General features: G+C 48.3%; 1 protein-coding gene across 1 annotated transcript in view; it reads right to left on the bottom strand.

Annotated features, from left to right (window-relative positions):
* The window catches only part of LOC144720672 (folliculin-interacting protein 2-like), a 40,747-nt gene extending 18,694 nt beyond the window's left edge, over positions 1-22,053 (bottom strand). The window contains exons 1-11 of the mRNA XM_078597610.1: positions 21,896-22,053; positions 14,262-14,376; positions 7,413-7,526; positions 5,909-6,009; positions 5,384-5,458; positions 5,112-5,200; positions 2,837-2,908; positions 2,179-2,305; positions 1,606-1,801; positions 722-810; positions 116-262 (exon numbers count right to left, since the gene is read on the bottom strand). Coding sequence (XP_078453736.1) covers positions 116-262; positions 722-810; positions 1,606-1,801; positions 2,179-2,305; positions 2,837-2,908; positions 5,112-5,200; positions 5,384-5,458; positions 5,909-6,009; positions 7,413-7,526; positions 14,262-14,376; positions 21,896-21,996 — 1,226 coding nt within the window. The 5' untranslated portion in view covers positions 21,997-22,053. The remainder of the gene's footprint in view (positions 1-115; positions 263-721; positions 811-1,605; positions 1,802-2,178; positions 2,306-2,836; positions 2,909-5,111; positions 5,201-5,383; positions 5,459-5,908; positions 6,010-7,412; positions 7,527-14,261; positions 14,377-21,895) is intronic.
* Between the last annotated feature and the right edge of the window lie 4,165 nt (positions 22,054-26,218).

Here is a 26,218-nt window from a genome sequence, read left to right as displayed (position 1 = left end):
TTGCTCCCTCCCCTTCCCCATGGTGAAGCAAGGTCCATGACCAGTATAGCGTGGAATGGCCCTCATCCAGCAGTGCACGGACCCAAAGGGGGCTGTACGTGTACACTTGCCATACCTCAGTCTGCCGGAGTCGCTGGCGAGGGCCGAGAGCTCCGACATGAATCTGTGGCACACGGCTTGGCGGTCGCTCCACTCCTGCGACAGGGTGAGCCACACTGGCTGCTGCAGGCGCGGCTGGGAGTACAGGTCCCGTACGCCCCTCCTGAGCACGTGAATAACGACGCAAAACAAGCATGGAGGCGTCGTCGCGAGAGGTTATACAAGAAAATTTAACTAGCCAACTTCAAATATCGGTCCCTCCACAAAAAGGAAGAAATATTTACAGATCGCAGCCATGAGGCGTTCTAGGAGTGCATAATTTAAGCAGCATTGTTTCAACAAAAGTAAACTCTGGACTGGTTCTGACTTTTAAATGTAACATCAGTGGAGCAAGGCCCACTTGAACCAATGCTGGTTAATGGGATTATAGGCAAAGACCCTTTCCGTTGGGTATGGATCCTTACTTGACACAAATAAATACAATACTGCATACAAAATAACCTACCGAGTCATTGGAGAATATTAGTTCCCCACGTTACGTCCCACACACGAATGACAAGCTGGTATCGCACCAAGCAAAAACAACGTACACTTTTGTACAGGGGTGGGTCTGGGTGGGTACCGGAAGACAGCGAGGGCCTCCACCAGCATGCCGATGTAGGCCTGCAGCCTCCGCTCACAGTCTTCAATCCCTCGGCAGGTGATCATGGCCTAAAGCAGGGCACAGCACAGAGATGACGTGAACATGGCGCAAACAGCCACTGGCCAGGCATGAACACAAGAACATAGTGTATAGGGTTAGTTGATACACACCGTTACAATTGGTTTTCTGCATGGTCAGTAACAGTGTTGAAAATATGGTTACCAGTTTTCTGCATATGCATATAAATGTCGAGCATTTGAACTTTTTAACTGCGAAACGAAGGAAGCTTCCGTGCTGTAGTGGCGAGCACGATTTGCAATACGGACGTCGCCGGTTAGATTCCATCTCCTGGAGCGGCAGTTGAAACAATGATGCAAGTTTGTCAAATCCCTCTGCCTCGGTCCACTCAGTGGTGTGTCCACCGTTTGTTAGTGTCTCAGCAAGTTTCGTGCAGTGGGGTAAAGAGTGAGTATGCCCACCTCTTCCGCATTAACTAAGCCTTAAGGAGTCAACTGCTCAATTTAGAATTTATCTGCCGCACCAAATATGCAGGTCGTGGGTTCGATCTGACCCTAATGCCCGTTGTATATTTGGAGATTGCATGTTCTCCCCGTGTTGCGTGGAGTATTTGCTTGCTATAAACTTCCACATAAGCCATTACGTTGATCTATTATGTGGCCAGGTCGCATCTGAAAAAGAGCTATATAGCTCAGTGGGCCTTACCTGGTGGAATAAAAATGGTAGTTATATTGGATCTGCACAGTCATTGGTCGACCCAAGTTCCGCATGCAATGCAGCACCGACGCGGGGAAGATGTGTAGGAGGCGGGGTTAGAAGCATGCAGGGCTAGGCGAAGGGCACACCTTCTCCACGGCCACCTTCAGGCGTCGCATGCGTCCCTCGAGCAGCAGGAAGTGCGTGAAGAGGAAGTGCTGCAGGGCGGCCTCGTGGCCGACGGGCAGCGCCACCATCACGCCAAGCGCCAGCCGCATGCGGCGCAGGCTCGACGGGCTGGGCTGTCCCGTGTCCGACAGCAGGCGGAAGTCGTCGTCCTCCACCCTGGCGCAGGCACGGCACAAGGGGACTGACGCACTTTAAAATCGGTAAAAAAAAATGTCTAAACAAATAAAACGTACGTCAATGAATGCAACTTTGAACAATGCAATTACGGGGACGTGGGAAGAATCTGCGGATTTGTTTTGTAGACTTTAAACAAACCTACGGGTGTGGGAATTTTTTTTGTTGTGACGGTATTTCAGGCGAGATACAGCATCATATCCCCAGCTCGTCTCTATTAGGTGTCCGTTGGTATCTCCGTATTCAACCTAGCGACTGGGGTAGCACTGCTTATATCTTCGCACTGCGGGGACACGCTCGCCAGCAACACGCACACAGGACACGCTCGTGTAGCAAGCCAGCGGGGAGAGAAAACAGACCTCCTCGACAGCTGGGAGGTGGTGCCGCTAGCATGCAGGCTGCGGTGCCAGGTGCCGGTGCTCATGCCCAGTGAACTTAGCGAGCCCAGCGAGGCGCCTGGCATGGAGAACATGCTGCCGACGGAGCCTGCGCACAGAGTAGCAGGACACCAGAAGGGCTCGGAGGCGAGACATCGGAGATTCGGAGATCACGCCTCAGAGTGCTTGAGACCGGGCGTAAACGTCAGGGGTCAGGAGATCAGGACTAAATTGCCAAATCAAGTTTCTAATTGATGTTGCTTAAAGCCAGACGAGAACTCAAGAGACCGGGGTCAGAGTTACAAAAGTGACAACTTGAACACCAAGTACGAGAATGAGGCAAACCGATATCAGACGCAGAAACTCCACACCAATATTCAGCCCTTGGAATTAGACAGCAGCTCCTGGGTAAGGGTACCGAGCTTGAATTCAAATTTTGAATAAAAGTCAAAGGAACAAAGAATAAAAAGCTTAAAAGTCAGGTCACAGGGACAGATCGGATACATCAGAGAGGACCACGACCCCCTGCGCAACATCCTGCAACTTCCGTACACATGCACAGTCATTCACCGCATCACAATGCACCGCGCCATAGCAGCATCATCATCAGCAGCCTCAGCGATATGACTCGTGCCCTTACCGGGCTGCATGCGGCCTCCATGTAGTGCACCAACCACGGTCTTCAGAGGCATCTCCATGGGAGCGCTGGAGACTGGGGAAGCAGCGCACACACGCACACAAACGTTAGCTAGTCTACCGTGGATTATGACCATCTGTGACAGAGTCGTCAACTTGAAGTAAGGTCACCACCCATCCGGGTTTGACCTGCACAGTCCAGGAATTGGAGAGCTGGTGGCATCAGCAGACAGCACTGCATTGATAGATATTCCAAAACTAGCTGACCATTGTCGAAATAACAATGCTTTCTTAAGGAGAGGTGATTTATTTAAACAAAAGGAAGGAGCAGCAATGGGCTCTCCTTTGTCTCCTGCCATTGGGAATCTGTACATGGAAAACTTTGAAGCAAGAGCACTTGCTTCAAGTACACCAAATAAATACGCACACCGATGCCTATCTGAATGCAGATTCGCATCATCACCCGCACAGAAATCCTCTCTCATCAAGACGCTCATATATCAGGCTAAAAGTGTCAGATGGAGACAGATTAATCATGTTAAAGAAGTGCTGCGATTAAATGGCTAGAACAATGCTCAAATTAACAGAACATTGAATGCCAATCCAAGATCTAATAGCAATACTGCTGAAAGCGGAAATGGTTATTAAAATACCATATTGTGGGAGTAAATGAAAAATTACCTCGAGTTTTGTAAAAACAGAAAATAAGAGTAAGATTTTGCATGGTACACAAATAAAATAAAAACTAGTATCTTGTACTAAAGATGAATTGCCCAAGTTATCAACAGAAGGTGTATATCGGATAAATAGCTTATGTGGCAGATGCTATATTGGACAGACAGGACGTAACATTAGCGCAAGTCTAAAAGAACACCAAAGAAATATTAAATAATCTCAAAACACAACTGTCGGCAGTTGCAGAACATGCTTGCCAATAAGGACACTCAATTGATTTTAATAACGTTTAAGTGTTGTGTAAAACTAATTATTACTTGCCGAGACTAATTCCAGAGTCTATTGAAATTGAGATAAATACAAATAATTTTAACTGCTCTGACAGCTACAAGCTGAGTGCGGCCTGGAAGCATATTATTAAGCAATACATTTTACAACTGTATTCCTAATGGAGGAAACACATGCTAATTACCCGATTACTAATCTATTATATAATTAACTAGGGGTTGTTCGGGGGTGCCTGTGGCGCCCCTCAACCATTTACAGCCTTCGGCCAGGAAAGTCACTAAAAATTGCACACGAACGACGCATTCACGCAAGCACCCGATGCTCCGTTTAAAAGTTTTAAAATTAAACATCTTTGAATTGTATTATGTTTTGAATTAGCTAATTGTATTTCTTCATTAAAAGCTTTTATCATTTTACATCTGGAAGACTTAATTGAAAAGTACATGTCGTGTGAATTTTCTCTCATCGTTAAGTAGATGGCCTTGCTGGGGGTTCGGTTCGATGCGGACTTTCACCTGTTTGGGATTGCGCGATCGAGATAAAGTAACATAGAACTGCCGTGCGAGAAGACCGCCTTCTGCAGATCGATTCCAACGTAGTCAAACGTCTATCCCTGCGCCTGCGTCGTTCATGCAGGGAGCGCATAGGTTTGCAGCGCCCCCTGCATGAAAACGACGGAAAGTGCAGCGTTCAAAGATAGATAAAGTTGTGCACTTATATAAGAGTATTACAATACCCCCCCCTCCTCCACCTCGGATCTCTGCACCCGATGGGTTCACAGTGATGACGCCATCTTGCTCTATTTAAGACCGGAAGCAGGTGGATTGCGTCACTATTCTTGCCAATCGCCCGATGATGCTGATGTAATTACCAGCGAAACGTCACGGTACTCAAATCGTAAATGTTGTGGATTTCATCTCCAACACACAGGTGGGCTGAAGTAGTCACTAATTGGCGAGTTGTTTACGTGACAAACCTTACTGGCTGCGTCTAGTGGTGGAGAGTTACGACACATTTATACTTGCGTGATCCAACCCAAAATTTTTTATTACGAATATGACCTAGGCTGACGAGAAACACGTGTGGGATGTGTGGAAAAGTTTTAGGTTTGGACAAAATATCATTTTTAAGCCTGTCGATGAAGAGAAAAAATAGTGAGGCATTATCCTGAATGAGGTGGTGTTGCAGCCAGGTAGTACAAAGTTAGCTGCTCAACAACTGAGCTTGTCCAAAGAATGTACGCAGGCTAAAGAAAAGCTTTGTTTTGGTACCTGTGGGGACAGGTGCGTGCAGGTGCGTGCAGGTGCGTGCAGTACCCCTTTGGCTGCCACACTCGGGCGTTTGGTCAGTGCAGGGCTTGGCTTCACTGAAAATCGGGTTTGAGCAATTGAAAGTTTCATTGAGCCTGCAACAACAGATTGACACAGGCGACAGGGTGACGCGAGACTCACAATGAAAGGATGGTGAAGACGCACATTCATGGATCTCCACCAAGTGGCAGAGCATCAAATGTCAGCCTCGAGCTGAGAGCACTAATTTTAGAGTCACTTCATCAGCCCTCTTTCTCCCAGGCCGCTCGCGTACTCACGTGCTGGTGGCAGTGCTGGTTCCGCTGCAAGTGCGCACCCTGTACACCCTGCTGAGCAGCAGCTGGGGTGGGCACCTGTGTGTCACACGACACACAGCAAAGCACCACGCATCATTCCACTACTGCCAAAAGAGCCCCCCCACCCCACCCCACCACCCCCACATTGGGGAGAATACAAAAGACTGCTTATGTTGATTAGCACATCGATAGCTGCAAGGACACAGCAGTGCTGTAACAGACAGCAGCACTGTCACACGTCCAGATTTGACCCGGACAGTCCGGGAATTGGCGTCTGTGTTTGGGCAGCAGGAATTGATTTGTACAGAGATCTGGTGTTGCGTAGAAATTTAGCGCAGAAAACTGCACACTTTTGGTAATAGACCAAAGCCGAATGAGAAATATGTCTGGGCTTGGTCTACAGTGGAAAAAGGTGCACAACCGAGTTATAGACTCCCAGTGGGCAGTGTTGAAGGCTGCACGGATCAATGTCTTGTGTCGTCTGGGACTGCCTGCGCTGGGCCACACCTGATGTGGTGGATTTTCAGCGTGGACGTCTTGAGGCTGACTGCCACGGACCCAAACATCATCTCGCACAGCATCTTCACGTCGGTGCACTGTCGCAGCGTCTGCACAAACACAACAACAAAGTTGCGGTGACGTCACCACGGCGCTTGTGCCAGGCTGTGCACTTGAATGCCACTGTAAGGTGGGCATACACGTGCACGCAAACACACGCACACACAACAGCAGCAGAAGCATATAAGATAACGTGACTACTCGTACAGTAAAAATAAGCATAAATCGTCCTGTCATATGCAGATCCACAAAAGCAACAAGATGCGAATGGATATTGGTTCCCAACCAGCGGTATGCTGATCTGCAGACATCGCCAAGGGCTTTGTTAACGAACAAGGGGTCCAACAGCCCGCAGACCCTCACGGTCATCGATGGACCACGTGCCACCCATTACCCACTACCCAGTTGACCGGTCCTTGATCAAATGACACATTTCGTACTTGTACATACGCCACTATTTAACGTCGCTCACCGCAACTGAGATTTTGAAAGCGGCTATAATTGGTTGTGGGTGTAAGAAAAAAAGGTTGAGAACAACTGCTGAGGGTAGGAACACAATTATGGGCCACATTCCCAGAGCGGTGCGCTTCAGCCACTTTTCCTAGATGCGACCCTGGGCACACATTATGAGGAGGCCACCATTGGCTTACAAAGCTGGATCGGATCGCTATACTCAAACACATCAACAGAGGGCATGTGGAATGTCTCGAAACTTAGTTTAATATGTAGGCTTTCGCAACCAATATTATCCTCAAATATGTTTTGGGTTAGATCACGTATATGTGTGTCGTTAAACCAGCCATTATCCAACGGTCAATTCTTGAAACTTAACTTATTAGTTGTTACTACACAAGTCGGAATTATCATAACATTAGCGGTCAAAACGTACGTGTTAACACAAGCACGAGTCTACATTGGTCTGGTATGCATTGTTTTCCAGCAGGCATTCTGGCTTCCTCCTGCACGCGGTCAACGAATTCTCGTTTGAGCAAATGAGGCCGGGCTAGAGGAGCGGGGCAGCGTAACGAACGGCACCGCCACTCGCGCCACAGGATGTAAAAAGTGCATGCAACTGGGAAAAAAAACTAAGATCCCCCATATAGCCTCAACCAGATTGTTGGGGCAAGTGCTACGAGCGAGCACCTTTAAAGGCCGGCATGGCATACAAAGAGGGTGGGCGACCAGCACCACGCCCAACCGCCTTCGTCTCCCCAGCGGCAATGTTTTTACACACCGCACCAGGTACTCATGTGAGGCCAAGTCGACCCAGGACCGGTTCAGATAATCGGCACTGGCGTTGGCCGCGATCGGGAAACGGACTCGTGTCACCGGATTCGTAGCGCAGCGCCCCAACCCACTACACTACCACTCCCCAATACGTAACTGGGCATACGCAGGTGGTACGAGCAGAAGCCAGCGACAGGGCCCGAGATGGGAACGGGAGGTTCCGTACCTGGTACCGTGGGCCCTCCTCCTCGTGGAGACTGGCGCCGGGCTGCGGAGCGGAAGAGGCACTGCCGAGATAACAGAACCTCCCAAACACGCGCGCCTGTTTCACGCCACACTCCTTGCGTTCGCACGGAGATATACGCGCGCACACACACAGGGCACACATCCCTCGGTAAGCCTTATACGCTGGAGGGGTAATTGTTGTTAGCGAGTACCTATTAAGGCGAACAACACATGCACAGGGATGGTGGTGCCAGCACTACCCACGACTAGATAATTTTGTTCTTCCAATACTTGTGCGAGCACACTATCATGTGCAGGAAGACCTCGATGCGTTCCTGGAGAAGAGTCTGCTAATCGAATCGGCGCTAACAGGGGTGGTCATTGCTTCATTGTGTATGTGAGGATGCGTTCCCAACAGCGTTATTTTTTCCCCATGGAGCAATATACGAGGGCTTCATTGGGGTATAGGTAATAGCCCTAACAATAATAACAAAGACGTAAAACATTATTTCATGAAGAGAGTAATTTATTATAACATCAGTAAGTATTATGTAAGAGGTGGTAGACGAGGTTGGAGGAGCTGCTACCCCGAGTCGACATTTCTGCGATGAGGTTTTTTAGGTGAAGCCCAAGGTTATCTGTGTCTCGCGAGTTCTCATCTGGCTAAACAAATGGATTTAAAAGCATTATAACCGTGACCACGAATCGTGGTAATCGAATTGCGGGAGGTGGGGTCTGATTGGCTCGGAGCGTTCATTGCTCTCATTGGCTAAGCGAATAATGGGGGCGGGTACGTTTCCTTCGCAAGTACTGCCACTTTGTAGATTTCACTGGTCAACAAAAAAACATTTTTTTCTGGCCTGGACTTTTGCAGCTGTTTTAGACCAATTGCAGGGTGTTGATTCCAAGTCTGATTTAACCCGAAATTAACTCTGTCACTTATGATTGCAAGTTGTTGCGAGTCAGTGACTGCTTTAGTGTTAAAATATGGTGCTGTATTTTTAGGATAGTGTGTTTATAATATCATTTTATGTAGATATCCACATTTATTTAATATTTTTCTTCAGCAGTTTTTATTGAAAATGCAACATTTGATATCTCAAAAACCTGATGTGAGACAAAAACTGATCCCAGATTTGGAATCGGCACCCCAAAATTACCTTAACACCGTTGGAATACCTTATGCCAGAAAAAGTGTGTTGACCAGTGTTTTTCTTTATCCCCCCTCGAAAAAAAGAGAAAGCGCGCCATAACAAACTAGTGTCCTACAGGGTGGTGATAAGCAAAGTCCGTCTGTACTCAGTTTTGGCCCGAGTGGGCTGAGGCACAAATAATTAAATTTTAAATTGACCCATTGCTCCTGATGTGCGTATCCAGGAATCGTGCCCGTGTCTCTGGGATAGCAGACCGGAGTGCCAAGCAGCAGAAACACTTTGTCAAGATGCAACTTTGGCCACACGCAATGAGGCCACAACTGGCTTACAAGGCCGGATCGGGTCGCAAAGCTGATGTGCACCAACAAATGGCATGCCGAATGTCTTTAGTTATTACTGCACAAGCAGGAATTATTATTTTGGTTTCAAGCTCCAAACCTTTATTCAATTAGGAACTTGTTTGACTCCAGACATTTTAATCGGCGCTTATAGCTTTTTTGCCTTAATTAAACACAAGATTTCAAAAGGAAATATTTCTACAATGCTATTTGTATATACTGTATGTATGGTGTATGCATGTAGAACTTCTTTCGCACCGTACGTAGCCAACCATGGTAATCAGAGGTGCTATAAGGATTATTTTCATTGCCGATCGAATAATAACATTTTAACTTCTGACGAGTGCCGATGATAAAATCGCACGGAAAGTTCATTTTGCAGCCAAAGCGCCTGCTGATTTGGGGACCCAATGACATTTAACTGCCTGGAACCTGAGCAGTGCCCATGTGGAGAGACGACAGAGCTAATGGGAATGCCAAAGTAGGTAAAGGGATGCGAGTAAGGACTGGGGCAGTCAGTGATGGGAGGGGGGGGGGAAGATGGAGTTTCACAAACAGACACACACACACAAATACATCTGTCATCAGCAGCAATGGGCTTGCATCAATGCGACAACAAATGTGTACGTGCATGTGATCGCAGCCTTGGCAGAAGACAACAACCGTGACCTTTGGCAGTGGTTTCACAGACTGTGGAACACCAATTGGTCCCCATTCCACTCGCGCCTAAAAAGTGATCCATCAGCTGTCCACAAGTAAACCTCGCCAAGTGGAACAATGGCGGATTTTGACATGTCATTCTGCCGAAAAAGCAACGTGATTTGCTGTGAGAAAGTGCCACCTTCATTTAGCAATGACAGGCTCCAAAGCGCTGCAAGCCTCTCGTGGCACAGATCTGCAGGTCTTAATTTAAACACGGGGCTATTTTGAAGAAGGTCAGGTTGCTTGACAGGTTTGTTTATTGCCCACAGGACCGAACAAGCACCTCTGGTGGCCCAGGAACTAAGCCAGCCAGACGAATGAGTAAGGTGTGTAACCTCGACCCACTTGGTCAGCTCGTGTGGGCCAAATCATTAAAGAGAAAAAAAGCCGTCTAATGTGACATTCCTTGAATCAGCGACTGTTCTTTAAAAGGATCAATTGACCTTGGCTGCGTGGCGTCACCACCACGAGCTGCCTGTGGGAACACTGCGCCACTGCACCTTGGGCTGCACGCGGTCAGGAACCTCCGACTTGAGAGATTCCTGGCCAGAGAACATGGACCAAGATCCAGTGGACTGCAAAAGAGGCACTCGCGTCATCCCGAATGGTAACCGGACCAGAGTTGTTCCCAATAGATTTTGTTGTTGTTGGGTCAGATTGTGTAAGTAAAATGGCTTGTCGCAAAACAGTCCTCCACCCAACACAGCCAAATAATAATAATAGGGTTGACACAGGAACAAACGTGCCGATTAGGACTCTTGATATTGGATGCAAAAGCCTACATTTTAAAAAGGAGTAATGTCGATGTCCCAAATCTAATCAATAGCTGTAAGTACATACTGTAATGGTGGTCACGAAATTAACAGGTTTTGCCAAGTATTGTTAAAGTGTTACTGCCTGTATAAATCAATTTCAGTCCACCACATCTTAACTGCCATCCTGTGATCGACAAATTCTCGTCATCTGGTTATTATTGGCTCGTTCAGGCTCCCCATTGAAACGAAAGCCGTGGGGGGGGGGGCACAAGATATGGGGGGAGGGTCATGGCCACAGTTCAGTGCCATTCCGTGCACGACACGTACGGCACCGCGCCGGGCACTGCCGAATTAATAAAGAGAGCGTCGTCGACGCGTTCAAATCTGTAGAGAAGAGCTCCTCTGTTGTGCAACAAAGTGAGGAGACATTGGTCACAGAGAAGAACGACAGACAACAAGCATTACCCCCAGTGTATCTGTGGCTTGGTGTCCCGGGTGACATCTGGATCTCGTTACGGGGAGCAACCACAACCAAAAAAATCGTAAATTTTCGAGTGCAACAAGCGATAACAATAACTCACCCACCGTGGCTCCTTGGATGACAATTAACCCATCATACAGAAGATACACCGATCAGAGCGCATTCATGTTCACGTACGCAACGTCATGCGTGTATCACGACTTAAAAAAATCGATGTTAATCTCTTCCTCATTCCGATGTGCGTGTTGGGAACGGAATCTGAAGAAAAACCAAAATAACTTTATTGGCATGTCTTCAGGTCAGAAGATTGACCAAGCCCATGCAGGAGGGTGTGTGGAAGTTTGGCGCCAGCTGTTATAGAGCGCGGTCATGTGACTACAGTTCTACGTGGCGAGTACAATTTCTTTAAAAACAACAGCATTACGCCTCTCTAAATAAAATTAACGCTAACCACTTGCACGTTGCACGATTCAGCAGTGAATGGGACCCACCCTCCTCAGAACAAGGAAAGGGTTTATAAAGCCATCAATAATTCCAGTACCAAGTGTGCAGATACAGGCTCACTTGTGCTTATACCCTTTTGATCTCCATAAAACAGACAAGGAGATGAGGCATGCAGGAAAATGCGTCTCCGAGCTTGTGACGAGTCTGACGGTTGCAGGGCAACATTACAGCAGGGGACGTGAAAATCAAGAGTATGACAATCCTGGCATTGGTGAGGATGTAGAAACGCAGGGGGTTAAGAACGTAGCCTCGTAGGCCCTGTAGATGCACGTAGGTGGGATGAGTCCCTGCCATAGTGGAATCCATTCGCTGGCAATACCAGAAAGGGTGCAGGGCAGATATGGCTTTTACAGTGTCGAGTGAAGATTTCAACGCCAATTTCATATTCCGGGTAAAGCAGTCGCCCTCATTTATGTTTATTATATTGCCAATTGTGCTGTCGGCACAATGTAATTAGACATTTCTTCTGCTAGGTGTTTGTTGTGCAGTCATTGGAAAACACTTGAGAAGAGACAGCTGCCTGGACTCAAACCCAGGTGTCGGTGGTGCTGGTTCGCGCTCTGGCATCAGACTCAGATCCCCCTCCTGCGCTCGATTAATGTTCAACTCAAAATAAAAAGGTCCATCAAACACGAAACTCTCGCCTGCTGCCGTGGTTGTAAAATTCATTCAAACTGCGCCCCCCCACAAGGAAGTTTGGCATCGATGGATTTAAATCTGCCGTTGCTGCAAGTATGACGTAATTCTGAACGGTGCCACAAACTGCTGGCCACATGACAAGAGTCAAGGAATCAACTGTTGAAACATGTTCATGGTCTACCTTTGGTGTTTATTAAATCAACTCGAAGTGTGTTTTTGCACTTCCATCCAGTGTACGCAGTAAATGTGACATTTGATTAAAATTTTCGTCATCTTCTTGAATGGGGAAGAAAAATACAACGCGATATATTTTTCATCCTCGTGTCAACCATCAGCTAGGAGGAATGCTTCCCTGCTGTGTGTTTTTACCAGGTGAAATTTACCGAATTATGGAGCTCTTTTTCAGAGGTGACCTGGCCACGTATGATGATAGCTAATCGCAGTGGCCGATATCACCATCACACACGGGAATCTATAGCAGTAGCGAAGTTATCTAAATCGCATGTTTCTAAAACATGGAGGGTAAAACCAGAGGGCCCGGTGAAAAATCCACACCAACCACGAGAAGAACAAGCAAACTCCACGTATACAGGCGTCGTCAGGGTCGGGGGTCAAACCCACAACCTCCATCATACCAGGCGAGGGAGATAAGATCACCTTCACCACAGCGGTGTGATGCGAGTTGTTGGGCCATAGTTCACGGCAGTGATCAGTGCGGTTTGGTGAGAGCACAGTACTCAAGCCACTGCACAACTGATGCAAATCAGTCAAATTGGGCAGACTTTGGAACAGGAACAAGAAGGCAGAGCAGGAGAGAGTTGCCACCCATCCAGGTAGGACCTGGACAGTCGGAGGAAATGGTGTCTGTGTTCAGGTGGCAGGAACTGATTTATACTGAGATCTGATTGCCGGTTATTGTACGACTGAGAATTGTGTCCGGGTTTGGTCTATGGCGGAGAAGGTGTCAACCCAATGCTGCAGTGAAATCTAAACACCGTGGTCAAGAATTATATAAAAAAAAAATTTCACTTGCAATATGAAATGGGAGAAACCCTTTAGATGAACGATACTTGAAGTCAGGAGGTAGATAAAGGATCTACATAACACGGCCTGGTGGATGTCACGGTAGGACATGTTCGTACTGATACCGCAAGGGGATGACCCACAATGAGAGGTGGGGGGTGGAGGCCGAATGCAGTTGCGAAACTGGTCTGGAAGAATTTTGTGCCAATCACCTCAGCAGCCAATTCTAACAAACTCTCAAACTGACAAAACACAATTTGTACACATTAGGCAGGAGTTGTTCACCTTTGTTCCTCTATCTGACCACAACTTGTGTACCACACTATCAGCCATCGCATATGGCAGATGTATTTATTTACTTATACAGCAAAAAGTGCAGAAAGCAGCACGAAGAAGAGCACACGGATCAATAAATTGTAAAAAAAAATCGAGGCAGAAGGGACGCTGGCCAAATGGACAAATGAGTGACAGAACGAGGAAACGGAATGTGCCAAGAAGGCAACCGTGGCAAGATAAAAGCACCGAGATCAGTTCACGTACAAGATTGTCGCAATGCAAAACCTCGGGGGATGGCAATAGTGGTGAGATAATGGCCGATGATCATGATGATGACGCGCTTGAACGATTATGTGGCACTTTAGAAGTCGGTGTAGTGCAGTGTCTTGGTTGTATTTGTGCACGATCAGTGATGGCGGTGCTATTACCGATGATGTTATGGCTGCAAAAAGGACGCTCAGTATGCCGTCAGAACAGTGTTGCTGGTAAGAGTGGAAAAATTAGCAGTGGTGAACGCAGTAATTACCATGGTAATGATATCGATAGCGTTAGCATTTATTTATTGTTTTATTATTATCCACAATGCTTTGCCAACTTCTGGCTTAAGGCCTACGATTGACATGTTGGTCAAAGGAGTTTGTTTGACCATACTTTACCGTCCTAGTCAGTGCGAGTTGGCAGTTGGGATTCAGGACCGGTTTGGATGTCATTTGGCACTGATGTTAGCCGTGGCCAGGCCATCAAACGCACATCAGAGTTCATAGTGCAGCACATGCCACCATTCCACTTTTCAACAGCAATAACAGCCGTGGCTCAATATGGGACAGTCTTAGTAATCACTGCAGTGGCTGTCTTCAAGCCGAAAACAATGACGGTGCCGACACCGATGACCTGGTTTGGGCTGTGTGGTGACCATGCAGTGGTACCCTAAGTGACCATGTAGTGGCACCGTCAGCATGGTGGGATTGGCAGCAATACCGGGCTGGTTCTCGGCAGCTTGCGCACAGTCTTGGAGTCGAAGAGGAGCTGTCGCCCACGGCGCTCGCAGTCGCGGAAGACAACGAGGCGGAGGTCATCGTCGCCCGTGCACCACCTGGAAGGGGCCGCACGGGATATTGAGCGGCAGGTGCTTACACCGAAATGTTTCAACCACCGCGCAAGCTCTGCCTCGACTCCTCTCACAGCAGCACAACACAGACCACGTGACCACGGGAACCCTCACAACTACGCAGACCATATGCTGAACAAGACTCGACGGAGAAATGCGAGATCTTCAGCCTGCAAAGCCTCAGAGTTTTTCAAACTTTTGCAGAAAGAAGTAATTTTTGGTCAAATATCTGGGAATTAACCAAGGGCAACTTTGAAACATAACTGCATGAGTTTTCGCGGTTATGCCGTCCGGCTCTGCCGACGCGATAAAATCGGGTTGTACCGATTTGTGTTCTGCACGATGAACCGTGTTTTGTGTCATGCACCGGGAACTGCATCTGAAACTGGCGCTTCTTGAAAAAGCTTAATAAACAATCCCGTTAATTTACTGTGGCGTTCCCGATAGGACTAACAGCCATAAGTGTATAACAGGAGCACCTTAAAAGGCAAAGGGAAAATTCACTCACTTTCAAAAAGTACAGAACTGGATGTGGTCACCCTTCAACTACCCACACATTACACATCGACAAACGTATTTCCCTGTACAATCAACTGGTAGCCCCTGACCCAGTGCAGGAAGTTCCACGTTTCTTTCGTGTGCGTCTGTGTCTCAATAGGGCAACCAGTCGACTTCGCGTAAAGTAGCACGTTAAGTACTTATCATCCTAAAGGGGTACGGTGGGCTGAGTCAACACAAACCAACTTTGAACTTCGAGGTCGTTTAACTCGTGATTATCATCAGTTACCGTGAACTTCGAGTCAAGCACTCCAAAGCACCACATGGCATGAGAATTTTTTTTAAAAATTATCATTCTTAACCTACAACAAAGCAAATTTCATTTTTATAACAATTGAGAACAAGCCAAAGCAATAAAGGATTCCCATGCAGACCCTCTGCAAGTGTAACACAAGCCGAGGCCGGTGCTCTACAGGGCTGTTTATATCCGGCAGGGAGGCCCCTACTGCTGTGAATTTGTTCAGACGCGCGCACGCACACACGCACGCACAGATCACGAGTCGTCATGCCAGACGCGCATGCCAGGCTGACTCGCAGTGGCACGTGCTCAACGCCACATGTGCTCGCACGCGCACACACGCGAACCCGTGCGTGTTTACAGATTTTGTGGTCCGAGGGCTTCCCCCCCCCCCGACATCACGAGGAAGGTGGGAGCATGGCACCCCACCCCCCCGACGTGTTGACACGCTTCCAGCGGAGGGCCACCACACAGCGGCCCGAACGCACGCCCTGTGCACCTGCTTGATCACTTTGTTCCTACTATCTTCACCACAGTGAATGTATGTTGGGGAATGCAATGACATGCGGTGATCATGTCTACTGGCTTCAGGGCAAAAGGCCATAACAAAGGTCAAAAATTGAGCTTTGGCCACGATAATTGTAAAAGGTGGCATTGAATAGTACGCAAACCACCTTGGCACCAATTCTAACTCTGTACGTGATGAAAAATGCATCGGAAAGAAAAGTACCTAACCTCAGTACACAACCCCCCACCTCCCAAGGTGATCATGAGGATGTAAAAAAAACATGACCTCTCAAGGGGGTATTTCCATTTGCTGCTTCAAGACTTTAGGCCAAAATATATTTGAGGCCAATGGAAGCATCGACTTATGATGAAACTTGCGCTCTGCAGAAACCGAACATCATTACAATTCACTAACAAAGACACCCCGTCTAGCCTTAAGACTGTTGGGGCAAGTTCTGTTATCGAGAACCTATCAAGTCCGACACGGCACACATGGGGGTGGGTGGCCAGCACCACGCCAGAGGTTGCAAACGGGTTTTGATTCCTTACCCGTACCCGGCCGCACCAGGGTCGCAAATGGCTACCCGTACCCGGCCGGGTACAGGTACCCTACCCGAAATGAGTGACAAACGGTTACTCACCAGTGACTCACGGCCTACCCGCACCCGTACCCGGCCGCACCCGTACCCGGCCGCACCCGTACCCGGCCGCACCAGGGTCGCAAACGGGTACCCGTACCCGGCCGGGTATCGGGTACCCGGTTGCGACCTCTACACCACGCCCGGCCACCTTTGTCTCCCCAGTGACGATATTTACACACCTCACGAGGTACTCATTTAAGGCTTAGTCGACCTAGGGGAGGTCCAGGACCAGTTCAGATAATCACTGGCGTTAGCCGTGAGCGGGAATCGAACTCGGGTCACTGGGGTTCGTAGCACAGCGCGCTAACCGCTGCTACATTACCGCTCCCCAAAGACACGCACACATGCACACGGCAGCTCAGTGGGCACATTTGTTCGGTACAACGAAGCCCACAGCCATCTATTTATATTACACTCATTGTAAAATAAATCACCACAATCTATTAATAAACCTCGACGATGCACGCTGGTGTAAATTGGGAGGAATTACTTGCATTGTTTGCCTTCCCTCAACAATTTCTTTACTGAGAGTATTCCCAATCACAAATAATAAAGAGGTTTTCAGCAGCCTCAGGAGTTGGGTGGTCAAGCATTAAAAAAACGAGAAGTGGCTTCATGATGAAACGCGAGTCGAGGATACCCAGCGAAGACTTCCGAGTCGCATATGTCACGTGACTATGATAGTACACGATGTGACATTCAGACTTGGGATGCTGCTCTAAAACCATTTAGCTTTTTTACCAGGGACTAAAACCCACCAAGTCCCATGCCCTTCGTTGTAAGTTAAAACATTTCCAGTGCAATTTTATTTCTCTCCAGAATTGGCCAAATACAACTTGGTTTCCATGGAACTACAATAGTATGTGATGTGAATAATAAAAAAAATACATTATTTTGGTTCTCAAGAATGGCTTTTCAGGTTAAATAAAAAATTTGGCAGCTCCAGACTTAAAAAAAAAAGTCACAATATGGTAACATTGAGCAAACTCAGAAAAATACCTCGCACGTTACATGACAACAGCAGTTCTCTTTACACGAGTGTTAAGAGCAATACCTCAATTACAGCTGCTCCTTCTTCATCAGTTTAAATATATTGATAGGAGGGCGCATTCCGTTTCACCAAAGCCTAATTTGGATAGACGTACGGAGCCGCTGCCGTGCTGGCAAGCGGCCACAAAGACGAAATGAAAAATATATAAGCGAGCAGTCACCGTTGCCACCGGTGGTGTTGCACGGACCGAGGACAAGCAATGAATCAAATGCGTACGTGCGTGCCGTAACAGCACTTGCCCTCACATCACCTGGGTGAGTGAGCACACAAACCCATTGTTTGTACTGCTATTGATTTTACGGCACTTCTAAAACATGCTCGCTCCAGTCTGCTTCGCGTTGTGCAATTTTACTCGCCATTTTGTAAAATTGTATTTTACCCCAGGTGCCTATCAGTAAAGACGCGCAGCTTTAAATCGGTTCACGTAGAACGACTACTATATGTCCGGTAACGATGCTTGTCGTAACAATTATGTGCACTTTCCCCTGCATGAGCACCAGTTAGCGAGATATAAAATCCACCACCACCGAGAAAGGTTTCAGATCTCGTTAGCACCACCAAACATCAATGGACAATGGATGTATGCATATGTCGGGCCCAAAGGGGTAATTGCGGTTATGGGCACGTTACATAATGTCTAATTATGAGGGGGGCATATCTGGGGTAAAGGTGAAAGGCGGAGTCAATCGGAAAGCTCCGGGAACCTACTCGAAGGTTCTGGAAGGAGGCGTGGCCGGAGGTCGGGCCAGGTCGCACCGGGGTGTATACAAGGGGGACCGACCAGAGGTTCGGTGCTGTTGCGGGTCCTGGCTGCGTCACTGTTCACCGTCATCCGGCCACGTGGCCGATCTTCTGCAAGGCTCTCATCTTTGCCGTCGCTGCGCTAGTCAGACAGCTGTGTAGTTGGACACCGACGATGGGGTTGTGTAGAAGGGTCGGATATGTGTAGCTACATAGAAACGTTACATAGATGTATCGCCCAGTGTTGTGCTTAAAGTGTGAGAATAAATAAGAAGTCTTCGACACAACGTTTCTCAGAAGTCACTCGCTGCACGTGTTATGTAACTCTCAGACAGTCTTGTTCAGTTATGCGTCTATTTATTATGAATAAAGTTTGCACACTCACTGATAACTTAACGAGTAACCACAAGTGACTATATCCACTTGGGTAACTTAGATAATTCAATTCCGAGACAACATAACTCTAGCCTTCTAAGACTACAAGGTGCCCACTCCAGAATGATGAAGACGACCCGCTCCAAGGTGACGGCAGTTCCCCCACAACAGCAGCCCAGAGCCCCGGTCCACACCGGCTCTTATCCCCCTCACGACCCGGCCACGCCCCTATTCCCGAACCCTCTCTCACTGCACCTGGCCCTGTCTGTCTCTGCCCTTATTACAATTTACGACCGTTAGGTTCCGTGCTTTCCCTCACACGACCCTGTCAACGCTTGTCGCATCAATCATTATTAGCAACCACTTAGGTCCCACATTACCCTAACGTGACCTTGTCTGCTCTGTTACGTTAATTAGTAACCATGGCCACGGGGAGTGTACCGTCCCTACATCAGCCCGTACTGCCCTTACACATGCATTCAGAACTTCTTTGCAACCGTAAGTAGCCAACAGTGTTAATTGGAGGCACGGGGGAAGGACAAACTTAAACACTTTGAGACCCCCCGCCCACCTCCTACGCATTTCACAAGTGGTACTAATACCATATCTGCATTTCCCATAAATATGCCAAATTCCTCTTGATATGCAAATTATTTTGTCAAGGCGCTCTTCCCCCTCCAACCCAGCTTAAATATACACTCCAAGCCTGGGGTGTTTCATTCAGACGGTCTTCTCGACAGACCTGTTCTTCACCTGAGGACAGCTGCTTGCGTTGTGGCCAAAACGTCGTGAGAATTATTTTATTATGTTTTATTTTTATTATGTTATTATTTCCATTCTACGTGACTTTACCGAAATAACCAAGAAGATGAATCCCTGCAGTCACGAAAGCTTTAAATCGAAACAAAAAGGATGGTCCGTGTAAACAAAGACTGCGACGATAAAAACAGCAATAAGGCCAAGTGAACACCGTAATATATAGCAAGTTCTGAAGTTGCCTTTGATCAAATCTCATTAAATTTGCCTGGTCTTGTCTAATCACGGAAGCCAAGCAGGTTTACGTGAAGGCAGGAGTGTTCAAAAGGGAGACCCCCATGCCAAAGAGGTTGTAGTAGGCTGCTGCAGAGCTATGTTATGGTGAGCAAGTCAAGACAATTTTACTTGTTTAAATTCGTACAAATCGGCCACTCAAAAGCACCATCACAATGAGAAAAAGTATGTAAAAAGTATGTAAATACATTTCAAACTATCTACAGTTGTTTCAAAAATATATATATAAAAAAAAGTTGTGGTTGAGAGTTAGTTTTTGTATACAAGTGCGAAGAGATGTGTTTTGAGTTGTTACTTGAATGTAGTGGTGTGTGAATTCCTTCGGGGAGGTTGCAGATGGCAGTGCAGCAAAATGCATTGTTGTACTTTACTTCTACGTTTCAACGTCTACACTTCCAGCATTCAGACACCTGCACCGATCTGTGTGAAGGCCAAATAACCGCATGGCATAGGAAGGCCCTCATCCAGCAGTGGATTGTCAACATTTAGAAACTCACATTAAGTCAAAACAAATATTAAGTGCATTTTTGTTTATAAACCGACTTACAGAACACTAAAAAGATACAAAAAATGAAGGTAGGGATTATGATAGTTGTCAAGTTGAGAAGTTGGGGCTTTTACAAATTGATCATGGTCTACAAATCAAAAAGAAGTTTACCTTTGTGAGTTTGAGTTTTATTTTATAGCATTTTCGAGCCGAATTACTTCAGCACGAGTCTTCATGGTCACATTGCCCCCAGGATCCAATGAAATACAGAGAGGTTTTCAAAACCTGAATTCCCCCATTCCCTTTGCCAACACCTCAACTGGGTGGGCTTTGCATTTTTATTCGGGTTGACTCGATAATCAGATTTCACCATTACACTCCCGGCTTACTAAATATCGCCATATCGGGATTACCGTTGCAATTTTTTTCATCATTTACTTTCCTGACGACATACTTTTGAAATGCCAAACTAGACTCTTGAAAGTAAATACCAAAAATCACTATTAAAGTGAATTAAAATATGGCGCTTTACGAAATGTCCTTTGCGGTAATTGAGAGCATGGCAATTATATGACACCATCATTTTCATAGTTGCTGGAAATATTTATATTTATATCCCCTGTGGGCAAGTGTAACCAGGAGATTCCTACCAGTATAATGTCCACGTGCTCACGTGGCACGCGCATCACGTCTGTATTTTACACCAGGGGCAGCTTTATGCATTAACTCCCCCCCCCCCCCGCTAAAATCATGGCACATTCCCAATTGTGCTTGTGACATCGCGTCTTTACAGGACAAATGTAAGATCATCCATCACCTTGTGTCTGACAATCGCCCCCTGGAAGCGAATATCATTACATTTCGTCTCGAGTGACTTTAATAAGGGTCCTTACACAGAAGTTGTATGGGTGAAAACTTATTTTGCACCATACGTAGCCAACCTTGCTAATCTGAGCCCCAGTGGCTTTGTTCACATCCACCCTTTAACCTGCCCTGCAATAACCACTTGCGGCACGTAAACACAACCATGGAGCTGGGGGGAGGTGTGGTTAACAAAGAAACTAAATTCTGTCGACACAAACATAGGCACCAACATTTAAGTCCACCAGTATAGGAGCCATCCTAGCCAATGTTTACCAACTTGCACCGCTGCTAAATGCCAACGACAAGTCTTGAACCACGGTAGAAGCGACGATACAACAGTGATTAGTGATCAGAGTGATTTGGTAAGCGCTGGATCGATCAGTCACACACACAGCGGGGCCACGACCACAGCTGATGTTGTAGTGATCGACACACACAATGCTCGTCTCTGACCGTGTAGTTGTACACTGCGAGGAGTGGATATGCATTGTACGTGTGTGTGGTGGAGTTAGCTACATGCTTTTTGGGTTAGATCGCGTCAAAATGTGTCGTGAAACCCACCACCACCCGACACAGCCAATCAGTAAGGGTTGTCACGTAAACAGAACTTGCTAATTCGTTACTAATACAGCACACCGGTGAAGCTAGTTGTACTCGGATTGTAAATGTTGTGGCTTGGCTCTCCAACACACCGGTGTGCTGTACTAATAATGTATTTTCATAACGTACTAATTGGCTGTGTCGGGTTTAACGACACATTTAGATATTAACGCGATCGAACCCCAAAAAACTATAATATGGATATTAGTCGCGAAAGCCTACGCGTTAAACTACACTGTAGCTATCCACGTGTGCAGCGTCTACTGTAGCTATCCACGTGCGCAGTCTATTGTATGAATGTGTGGGTGTATAATCGATGTAGTAGCGATGATGTGTACGTTGTCGCGCGGGGTCCACGTGCAGTGCACAATGCCCACGTGGTGCGCGCTCACCCCGGGCACGGCTGCCCCGGCTCCGCGCCGGCTGCCCCCGCCTCCTCGGGGCCCGGCGCGCAGCCCCGCCGGAGCAGCTTCTCCAACAGTCCCGAAGGCATCGCCTCTCTTCTCTCTTCTCCCACCTACACCTCCATCTCCTCCTCCTCGTCGTCACTGTCTTCCTCCTCCTCCACCTCTTCCCCCTCCTCCTCTTCCCCCTTTTATCCCCCCCCACTCCCTCCCACCACCAACCCCCCGCGCGCACGTGACGCGAGCACGAGACGCGTGTCAGCTGGAAGCCACGTGACCGCGCTGCTGCCAGCTGTGCTGGTCACGTGGCGTGCCTCGACCCGGGGCTCCACCCTCCAAGGGGGTAGCACCCCAGGTCCCCCGCCCCCCTCCCCCACGCCTCCCCGCCCCTCTCCCCCACGCCTCCCCGCCCCTCTCCCCCCGCCCCCCCGCCCCCCCCCGCCCCTCTCTCCCAAGCCCCCCCGCCCCCCGTACTTCGGACCCCGCCCCACCCCCCACGAACTCGGCCCCTCCTTTCTCGGGTGCAGCAACCCCCACTAATATTGCCCCCCCCCTTCCCTTACAAATGACCCAAAATATTTCGTTTAAAATCGTACAAATCAATTTACTTTTGTTTTGAAATTTAATAAATCCACCGTTCGTTCTCTGCTTCCCCATCTCTTTCAACAGGCGCTCTCTCTCATTCATTCAGACAGATCGGCTGAACGTGGATTGCGGTGTTGCTGGTTGTGGCCCTGGTGGTGCTGCTGGTGGTGGTGCTGGTGGTGGCCCTGGTGGTGGTGCTGGTTGTGGTGCTGCTGGTGGTGCTGGTGGTGGTGCTGCTGGTGGTGGCCCTGGTAGTGCTGCTGGTGGTGGTGCTGGTGGTGGCCCTGGTAGTGCTGCTGGTTGTGGCCCTGGTGGTGCTGCTGGTGGTGGCCCTGGTGGTGCTGGTTGTGGTGCTGCTGGTGGTGCTGGTGGTGGTGCTGCTGGTGGTGGCCCTGGTAGTGCTGCTGGTGGTGGCCCTGGTGGTGCTGCTGGTGGTGCTGCTGGTGGTGGCCCTGGTAGTGCTGCTGGTTGTGGCCCTGGTGGTGCTGCTGGTGGTGGTGCTGGTGGTGGCCCTGGTGGTGCTGCTGGTGGTGCTGCTGGTGGTGGCCCTGGTAGTGCTGCTGGTTGTGGCCCTGGTGGTGCTGCTGGTGGTGGTGCTGGTGGTGGCCCTGGTGGTGCTGCTGGTGGTGGTGCTGGTTGTGGCCCTGGTGGTGCTGCTGGTGGTGGTGCTGGTGGTGGCCCTGGTAGTGCTGCTGGTGGTGGCCCTGGTGGTGCTGCTGGTGGTGGCCCTGGTGGTGCTGCTGGTGGTGCTGCTGGTGCTGGTCCTGGTGGTGGTGCTGGTTGTGGTGGTGCTGGTGGTGCTGCTGGTGGTGCTGCTGGTGGTGCTGCTGGTGGTGCTGCTGGTGCTGGTCCTGGTGGTGCTGCTGGTTGTGGTGGTCCTGGTGGTGCTGCTGGTGGTGCTGCTGGTGATGGTCCTGGTGGTGCTGCTGGTGGTGCTGCTGGTGCTGGTCCTGGTGGTGGTGCTGGTTGTGGTGGTGCTGGTGGTGCTGCTGGTGGTGCTGCTGGTGATGGTCCTGGTAGTGCTGCTGGTGGTGGCCCTGGTGGTGCTGCTGGTGGTGCTGCTGGTGATGGTCCTGGTGGTGCTGCTGGTGGTGTTATTTTTCAGATGACGCTTACACATTTCAAATACTGCATGTGGACATTATAGCCTACTTGTTAAAATAATTTAAACGTTTTTGCATTCTCAGCAAATTCAGAAAGGGGTTCTCTTTGCATGATGGCACCGATTTTACAAGACTGTTCAGTGCTCTAAAATTGCTAATGTGTGGTCCCGCTGCTGTGAACAATGTCTGTATTGGAACCCTTGTTATAAGTTGTTTTCAGTTCCTCCTGGGATGGCGCTGTTGTCTCCATCCTCGAATATCACCCAGATCCGAGTGAACGCTGGCAAACACAACGCGGACGTGCAGAATATACATTCGAGACCCAACATCATCCCACCTCTCGTGGCTTTGACATTCCTCCTTGAGGACACTGGTGCATCCATCAACGCCATCAGAACATCAACAGGCCGATGTTGCATCACATCTCCTTCATGAATGGGAAATTAAATACAAGCCGCATGAGCGTGATTGCGTCCTTGCAACTCGAACTGCTGGCCATATAGACCCATAAGGACAGAAATAGACTAATAAAGATAGGAGAGACGCAAAGATACCCATCGAGGGGCTTATTATGGACGTCCGCGCTCTTCCACTCGCCCAGGAGTCGGCAACCACATTAACAAGAAAATCGATTTTTTTTGTCAAATTCGGTAACAAAAAAAAATATCCCGTAAATATTTCAAGAGCCGCATCGCATGTGAATACAAGACGGTGGTCCTTGATAGAGCACGTCACGAAGCCGTCTTTTAAAGAGCCGCACAGGTCACCGACCCCATGCTGACTCGCCGGCTTAACGTCAGCTGATATAATTCATCGATCAGAACAACAACACCTTCGCTGGCTCTGGTGCCACCTGGGCGCAGCGCATGGCAGCAGCGGCAGCCGCAGATTTTTCCAGCCGCTGAGTGCAAGATCAGTGCAGTGCTCCCTGCAGGCAGGCATACAATCATTTATAATAGAGGTTTTTTGGGGGGAGGTTAGATCGCGTAAATATAAAAATGTGTCGTTAAAACCCACCACCACCCGACACAGCCAACTACTTGGTTTTATATATATACACATTTACGCGATATAACCCAAAAACCCCTCTATTATGCATGATATTGGTCGCAAAAGCCGACGTGATAAATTTATTTCTCGCTCCATCTCCATCCGCAGTGATGTTTTTCTCCCCACGCCGTTTTAGCGATTACTTTTGTCATATTCTAATTTGGCGTTTCTTTGCTTTTTTCTCACTCAACTTTAGCATGTTTTGCGTTGTTTTATTTTGTTTTCCAGTTTATCGACAGTGAACACACATGGACACACGACCACCACGACGCTCCGAGAAAGCGTGCGATCTGCCGAGGCCCTGTGATGGCACACCCCAGGCAGGGGATGGCACATTGGTAGTGAAAATCAACAATGAAATTAAACGGTTAAAAATTAATTTAATCATACATTCAGGTCGAATCACAGCACATGTAAGTTGGTTTGCTGTGCCGGCACAAGGCGTGCATACAAAATGAGGCGTTGTGGCGAGGCCCTATTATCCAGCAGGGGGCTCTGATGGTCAAGAAGACGGGCTGGACACGCGTCTACTTATCTGCCTGCTTGCAAGGCGTTGTCTGTGTAACGATGTGATAAGTTAAATGAAGAACCACTTTTATTTGAAAACTTCCACAATTGTCTTCAAGCTTGTATCTTCCTCCGAACGTCTCCACTCCTCGTTCTCTCCCCTTATATACCCCTCAGCCCCTTTTCTCGAATGTTCCCTCACCGTATTTCCCTTAGCCAATCCCTGTCCTTTCCCTCGAACGGATCCAAACTGTCGCCTCTGGGTTCCACTTAGGTTTTCCGCCTATTCTCATTAAAAACGTTTCCTCCAAGGGGCCGTCCATAAATGACGTCACGCGATTTTTGACCCCCCACCCCTCGTCACACGGCGTCACAAAAAGTCAGACCCCGCCTCAAATATGACGTCACAAAGCTCTGCCCCCCCCCCAAATAAAACATGCTTCAAATCGCTTTAAACTATTGTCATTCTAGTGCGTTTTAATGTGGCGCTGCACTCTGATGTTGTAGGATAAAACATTTATTAAAAAGTCTATTTAATTAAGTGGAACGTCTTTTCTATATTGATTTAAAGTTGCGCATTTTGATGTGACGTCACATTTCTCACCCCTCCCCCTCGTCACACATCGTCACAAATGTCTGACCCCCCACCCCCACTAGGTGCGTGACGTCATTTATGGACGGCCCCCAATCACTTCAAAAGCTTGCCTCCTGAACAATCCCTGTGGAGGCCTCTTTCCTCCAATCGGGGACCTTGGCTTATCGTTGAATCGCCGTGAGGCTGCACATTGACTTGGGGTCAATTTCGGTCATTACACCTGGAAAGCACTCTCTGTTGTCATTGTGAATGAAATCGTATGACTGTGACCTATGATCAGGAATTAGGACTCCGACCCCAACCTGCACAGATTTGTACGGGGCGCGTTCCCAATTTAGATTTGGGCGGACGTCTTACTGACGTGGAGGGTATTTTTGATCACTTGTTGATACGCAATTGACCTTCTGAAGAACAGATTGAAAAGGAAGTTTCACCGTTTCACAAACTCCCCGGTGCTTAGCTTTTGTGGAG

Source organism: Lampetra planeri, chromosome 9 (genome assembly GCF_965212315.1).
Source record: "Lampetra planeri chromosome 9, kcLamPlan1.2.h2, whole genome shotgun sequence".
Classification (NCBI taxonomy): Eukaryota; Metazoa; Chordata; class Hyperoartia; order Petromyzontiformes; family Petromyzontidae; genus Lampetra; species Lampetra planeri.
This window is presented reverse-complemented; position numbering and strand designations above follow the sequence as displayed.